The 7,576-nt window shown below is 40.9% G+C and overlaps 1 protein-coding gene across 1 annotated transcript; it reads left to right on the plus strand.

Annotated features, from left to right (window-relative positions):
- The first annotated feature begins 1,230 nt into the window (after window positions 1-1,230).
- ZNF639 (zinc finger protein 639) lies at window positions 1,231-4,403 on the plus strand. The gene is made up of 4 exons (XM_009999225.1): window positions 1,231-1,298; window positions 1,835-1,942; window positions 2,755-2,892; window positions 3,171-4,403. The coding sequence occupies exons 1-4, from the start codon at window positions 1,241-1,243 to the stop codon at window positions 4,313-4,315; spliced, it is 1,449 nt and encodes a 482-aa protein (XP_009997527.1). The 5' UTR covers window positions 1,231-1,240; the 3' UTR covers window positions 4,316-4,403.
- The last annotated feature ends 3,173 nt before the right edge of the window (window positions 4,404-7,576 follow it).

Consider the following 7,576-nt stretch of genomic DNA (forward strand, 5'->3'; position numbering starts at 1 on the left):
CGCCCTTCCCCGCCGCAGGCCGCGGCTTGGGGAGGGGGGTGGAACAGGGGTCTTGGGGCCTTGATGAGCCTCTCCCATCCCGGCGCCGAGCGGCCGGGAGCAGCGCCGGGAAATCCGCTGGAGAAGAGGAACGGGGGTTGGTGTCCCGTGGGCCGATCCGAGGGGAAGGGCTGAGCCGGGATGCAGCTCGTTCTCCAGCTCAGGGTCTTCCCTCGCGGTCAGGATCAAGCGATGAGGGTGTTTGATGCTTCTCGACCGTGTTAGAACGCAAACAGTCCTGGGTTTTCTGTGTTGTTCTCCTCTTAAAATTATAATCCAGACAAATCTATCTCATGGGAACAGCATTTACTTTACGGGGGGCTTTTTTTCCTGCTCTCAGCTGGGGCGGGTGGCGTTGGCTGCAGCAGATCTGGGGGGATGTCAGTCCCACGTTTGCAGCGTGGGCCGGTGCGTGGCAGGAGTGTGCTTGGGGTTGTCTCCAAACGTTTTTCTCCTGCTGGGGGCTGCCATGTGCAGTGGAAGCAAACTAACCTGAGAAAAAGAAAGTGAATAAGCACTATAATAATGCAGACCTTATTAATTGTTATCCTCAGAACCAAAGTTAAACTTTTAATGTTGTTTTCTAGCTTCAGTTTCTATGGCTTCAGTCTGTATAGTACTTGTGTATCTGATTTTGGTTGGGCTTTTTCAATTTTGTGCTCAAGTTTTAAAGTGTTTTAAAATTCTGTCACTCCTTAGATGAGAACCTTCTCGAGCTGATGCCTTCACTACGTTTGGAAGCTGTGCAGCCATCAGCTTCTTAGCTGCTCTGCTTGCTGATACTGAAGAGCATTTCGGGTAAGAGAGCATGACTTTTGTTAGCATTTTCAGCATTAAAACTTTCTCTGAGGGACTGCCTCTGGTCTCTGACAAAAGGCAACAGAGTGTTGGAGAATTGCTGTGTAGGTTGCTCAAGGTGCCTGGAGTCCAGACTTGTCTGTCTTTATGGTGATGCTTCTTTTGTTCCAGGGCAGGAATATGAAACTAGACTTGAGCAGTCCTGTGCATTGAATGTGTTCTTAACTGTAACAAAATGGACTGGGGAGCAGAAGAGGGAGGAGGAGAAAACCTTTGGTGTTTAATGTGCTGGTTTTCAGTATGTTTGTGTTGTCTCATAAAGTAATGGAAGATAAGCTACATACAAACAAGTCTGTCTAACACATGAAGGTTTGCACTTTACTGTTAATTTAGACTGTTCAAAATGAATGAACATCCTAAAAAGAGGAAAAGGAAGACACTACACCCTTCTCGATATTCAGGTGAGTCTAGAGCTTGAGTTACATACACTTTAAGTGTATTTATTCTCAGCATAATTACTTTGTTAGGAGAAGGAACCACACGTCCCTTGTAGTAGCACATCCATGCTAATACGTGGAAAAATGGTAGCATAGAGGGTGGGATAAGAAGCTTTAGTCCAACCATATTGAGTCCCTGCTCTGCATCCTGTGTTGTTAAACCACTTTCAGTCAGTGCATCTGCACAGCTTTGTTCTGTACTTCCTGCAAATTGGGAAAGTTGCTCAAGCTAGTAAATGAAGGTGATGCTGCTAACACACAAAAGGAGAAATTTCCTAAAAGCGGGGGTGGGACAGCACTGAGGCCCCTGTGCTCCTGTGGTGGGAACACACCCTGATAATGATGGTAGCTGATACAGTGTTACCGGGGCAGCCCAGAGCTCCCTAAACACAAGAAATAAAAATGTGGCTGGTGAAGGGAATTTTTGGGGAACATTAAATACATACGTAGCTACATCAATGTGGGGGTATTCAAACCTTTCCCTTTTTTTGTTGTTCTAGATTCTTCAGGTGCCAGCAAATACATAGACAACAGTGGCATTTTTTCTGACCACTGCTATAGTGTCTGTTCTATGAAACAGCCAGATATGAGGTTTTCTGAAAACAGAGGTAAGGCTACATTTTGGGTCTCCTGCAATTCTCTACTAAGTGTGCCATACTCCTATTCATAGAAATAAGTATAAGTAGTGGGTGGCTTGTGAGTATCATTGTGATCTGATATGCCGTAGACTGGGGAAAGGTTGTTTAATTGTTATAATTGAAATACAGTTTTTGAAGCAAAAAATTACAATGACAAAAAGATCCTTTGACTTGTAATTATTAATAGCAGATATTTAGATTGTTTTCTAGCTGATGTAAATAATCTGAGGGTTCAGATGGAATTTACCAGCAACTGTTTTGGGCTGTACCTGTACTCAGAGAAAGCACAGTGCCTTTACACTGCATCCACTACAGGATGTGAGGTTTAGCAGAGCAGATGTGATGATGTTTTTTTGTTAAATTGATTTTTCTTTTCACTAATAAATTAACCATAAAATCCCCAGCAACCCTATAAAGTATTGTATTTTAAAACGTGACATCCAGAAATGTTTAAGAATTTTTGCTTTAATTGTGTATTTCAAATGGAAAGTTTCATTTAAGGATTTCAGGTTTTTTCCAGTATAATCAACAGACTATTTTTTGCTGAAGTCTTAAAGACAGAGTTGCCACCTTTTGAATTATTTTTCTCTCTTTAGTATGCATGGAAATATTTTATAAAGTATTTATTGTTACTTTCTTTAATGCAGTTAGTAATTTGATTAGTACATAAAGGTTACTTTATGCTACTAGAATAAGTGAATAGCAAATATGAAATGTGGTTAAAGAGTCAAGATGATGCTAGAATAGACAATGACAAGAAAATCCTTCTTTTCTCCTTGCAGGTAGATTCCACAGTCCTGTGCAGAGCTTAGACACAGATGATGATGGGAGTCCAGTGCATGCTGGGACTTCTCACTGGAGTGGGTCCCACTCAAACGTTGTGGGGTTGCACTACACAGACCCTAAAAAGAAGGAGAGAGGTAAAGGTCAATGTGTGTTTCCAGCTGAGGTGCTGAGAAGCTGGAGAGCACAGCTGCTGGCTTTTAATGTAACTTTTTTGCTTTGATGAAGGATTTGTAGTTTGTTTATTTGTTAGTTAAACATAAAACATAGTCTGGCTGAGGAATAAGAACTGTGTCTTTTTTTTGCATTTGTAAGCTTCTACAATTCACCGAAAAGTGGTGTGTTGTTTTTTTTTTTTTAATTCTTACAGGGTTTTTATAACTTTTCGCTTTTATTATCTTAATTTCTCCTGCAGATAAAGGTACTAATAACGGAATGTGCAGAGACTTATGTGATTCACCCATATTCAGTGATAGCCCTACAGAAGAAGAGAAACCTCTAGACATTCAAACTGTAGAAATTTCTACAACAGAAGTGAATGCTGTAGAAGTTCATGACATAGAAACACAAACTGTGTCACCTGAGAAGCTAGAAGCTGAGGACCTGGAGGAAATCCCTCTGGAAACCAGAATTTTTGAGAAGAATCAGGCTTTGAATATCACAGCTCAGCAGAAGTGGCCTTTGCTGAGAGCCAACAGCAGTGGCTTATACAAGTGTGAGCTCTGTGACTTTAATAGCAAGTACTTCTCTGATTTAAAGCAGCACATGATCCTGAAGCATAAGACGTGTGCAGACACTCATGTCTGCAAAGTTTGTAAAGAAAGCTTCTCCAGCAAAGTGCAGCTCATTGAACATGTAAAACTACACGAGGAGGATCCGTACATCTGTAAATACTGCGATTACAAAACAGTGATATTTGAGAATCTGAGTCAGCACATAGCAGACACTCACTTCAACGACCACCTTTATTGGTGTGAGCAGTGTGACATGCAGTTCTCCTCCAGCAGCGAGTTGTACCTGCACTTCCAGGAGCACAGCTGTGATGAGCAGTATCTGTGTCAGTTCTGTGAGCATGAAACAAATGACCCAGAAGACCTGCACAGCCACGTGGTGAACGAACATGCCTGTCGACTGATAGAGCTGAGCGACAGCTACAATAGCAAGGAGCGTGGGCAGTACAGTCTCATAAACAAAATCAGTTTTGACAAATGCAAAAACTTCTTTGTCTGCCAAGTGTGTGGCTTTAGGAGCAGGCTGCATACCAATGTCAACAGGCACGTAGCTATTGAGCACACCAAAATATTCCCTCATGTTTGTGATGACTGTGGGAAGGGCTTTTCAGGTATGTTGGAGTATTGCAAGCATTTAAGCTCTCATTTATCTGAAGGGATTTATTTGTGCCAATACTGTGAATATTCAACAGGACAGATTGAAGACCTTAAAACTCATTTGGATTTCAGGCATTCAGCTGATTTGCCTCATAAATGTACTGATTGTTTAATGAGGTTTGGAAATGAAAAAGATCTTTTAAGTCATCTTCAGATACATGAGACAGCATGATTACTTTCTTTCCTTGTAACCAATTTATTAGAATTGGAATTCAATTCCAGTCACTGAAATCTGATATTAAATACAATTTTAACAGCAATTATACAATTCTAATGTTTTCATCTTCATCATCAAAGCGTGTATAACAATTTGGTGGTGTGAATTTCCTTACTTGGGGGTTTCAGTAGGAATAATTGCATTTACAGTGTGATGGATCAGATATTGGGGGAAGGGACAGTGAGAGTAGTTGCATGTTTTGAGAACAATTCTGATGGTCATCCCACACTTTCACATCTAGGGTACAAGACAAGGTCTCTTCAGTTTAGAAAGGGACAAAGAGAAAACTAACATCTGGTTCCATGCTGAAGTGACTCCATACTGATTTCAACTGCATGCCCAGCTCATGTTATCCTCTGTGGCAGCAGGTCCCTGTGTTGATGTTTAGCAAATTGAGCTGGCCTGCCAAAGATAAGGGTGTTCCAAAAATTCCCAGGCCTGGACATCTCCAAATTCACATATCAACCTGCATTTCCCACGTCATACTTCTGATAAGCTTTTAAAATTATCTTGTTTTTTCTCTTGGGGCACCTATCAGACCTTGTAATTAATTTTCTTTGTTCAGTGTTTAATTTCAACTCCAGTCTGTGGGATTATCCAACAACCCTTTCTTCCACACATTTACTGTAGAACTTCCACAGAAATTTTGTTTCCTTTATTCATCTTCAGTTCCTATCTTTTAATGCACCAAAGAGACACCACGTTGCTTGTGTGTAGACTGGGTCACATTTCAAGGCGTAATTGTTGGGGAATTTGCAAAGTGATCCAGCTGAAAATGTACAGAGTGGGGTTTTCATATCTAAAACCCTAATTTAGCTCTCACTGAAGCAGTGTATGTCACCAACCTCATTTAAAGCAAGCCTCTGTTAGTTTATAATTATTACAATTGTGTACATTTATAATGAGCTTTCCACTGCTAGCAATTTAGGACAGTTATTTTAATACTGTAAGTTTTAAACTTCTGTACACTGGCTTAAAACACTGGTACAGTACAAAAATGTTAATAACTTTATTAACCTTCACATTATTTCACACATCTGTTCAGATTAGATAGTGCCATCCTGCCATTATAATCTTTAGAAGTTAATTTTTACAGTTCATTCTGTAGCTGCATTTCTTTCTGAGTTGGTACTTGGACAGATAAAAATAAGGGTGAGGTGATATAGATTATGCTAGTTGTAAGGGTGAAATTACCCATAAATTAGTGGTGGAGTTTACATTTCTTTGTGTATCAATTGTAAATTTGTAATGTAAGATTGTCTAATGCAAGCTTTGTATAGATATAATTAATGTATAATACATTTCTTGATGAGTGAGGTTTGGCGTTATCAGCTTCAAGACATGCAAGGGTCTTTGCAATTGGTTTTTAAAGCTAAGGATAAAAACTGATATGGAACTTCTGATTGTAGAGAAGTATTTCTAGAAAGTCTGCTATGAACCAGTTAGTTTATATCTGTAGGAGGCAAGACCATTTTTGTCAAATTGGAATGCTGATATACTACTAAATTTTCTGTGTAGTCATTGAAAAGGTCAACCCAATAGTGTCTTGACTGTACTTTATTAGTCTGTTGTATAGAAAATGACAATGTCTGTGGTAGAATAGCTGATTTCCTACTTTGAACACATTCATCATGACTGGCTTACAATGGTAGCAATAATAAGAGTTAACAAAGCACTAATAAGCATTATTTTATATATGGAGAGTTCATTTTTTTCATAGGGGTATAACTGAGATGGGGGAACACTGGTTCTCTTAAACTCTGCTTTTGGTGATGACACACAGGTGGAATGGCACAGGTGAGCTCTCTAGAGAAAGCTGCTCTAGGAGACAGTGACAAGAAGTAGAAAAAGGACATTTTAAAAAAAAATAAAATAAATAAGTAGGCTTAAGAACTGTGTGTGCTTGTGTACACCAGCATCATGTCCTGTACAGGAGAGGGGGTCTGTTGTAAAAGGAGAGTCCTGTGATACAGAAAACCTGCTGGTTGATTCCTGAGTAACTTGATGTCTGACTTTTAAATTGTGTTATTTCTAACCTCTAAACTGGGAATGAAAAGAATACCCCATGGGAATGTTGTGAAGCTAAATAATTCCTAACTAAAATACACTGCACACTGTCTAGTTAGGAAATACATTCAAGTTTGTCTTAGGTTAGATTTTATGAAGACGTGACTAATGTTAGGTTGAGCTTTTTTTAATATCTATCAGAACATAAATAGAAATGTAGAGGAGTAGCTGGTCTCATTTTACATTAGCAGGAACACCAGTAGGATATCGGCTTCCACACGGTCAGCATGCTAAAACAAGAAAGATATTAAGCAGTAAAAAAATAAATAGGTAACGAGTGGAGTCTGTCTAGAAGTTGGAAGGCCGAAAGGAATGACTGCACAGGGCAAGGACAATGTGTTGTTCCCATGGAAGGGAAGACTATGGTTTATTTGTGTGAAGTGTGTAAGTGGAAGGTCAGTGCTCTGACCTTGCTGCACCAAGGGGAACAGAGCATGGGAATGTGGGAATGCTGCTGGTCTGATCCTGCCAGAGGCGTCACAAGGCTTTGACCCCATGGCTGGTGCAAGTCACCTCAGGATTGAAGGGGAGAAGTTAACTGTAGTAATCACAAGTATGCAGAGATTAATGTTCTCTGAGATACTGCGAGATTCACATTCAGTTGCTCATTACACTGATAACCTGCAAGGTTAATTGTGTCAGGAGCAGCACCCTGAGCGGGAACTGTAAAAACCATGAGGTTTGTTTGGGAAGCATTTTGTCTTTGGCAGTAACTTGTACTTGATTTTTCAGATACCTGAGGCCTTAGGTTCGGTGTGTCATGCGTTTCAGCTTCCCAGGCCGTGTTTGTGAATGCAGAACTTTTTTCATACGAAAGATTCTGTTGACTTCAAAAACAGAATTGGAATCCCACTAATTATTGCAAAAAACTTAATTCTCAAATAATGTGTTCTCCATAATGCTTATGCCATGTACTTGACTTCTCACTGTTTGTGGTTCTCACGCCGGCCTGCCCCGGTACGACATGTACACGCTACCGCACGCTCTCCCAGGACTGCGGTGTTTGTCATTAGAGCGGACTGTGATTAAACCCTGGTGCCGCCAGTGCGGAGCCACCCCAGGCCCTGCGTCCTTGTCTTTCTTTGCGCTCCAGGCCGGAGCGGATCCCCCCAGGGGCGCGGGGGCAGCCGCGGCCTCGCGGGGCTCCCG

Source organism: Chaetura pelagica, unplaced genomic scaffold (assembly GCF_000747805.2).
Source record: "Chaetura pelagica isolate M959 unplaced genomic scaffold, ChaPel_1.0 scaffold20, whole genome shotgun sequence".
In the NCBI taxonomy this organism is placed as follows: Eukaryota; Metazoa; Chordata; class Aves; order Apodiformes; family Apodidae; genus Chaetura; species Chaetura pelagica.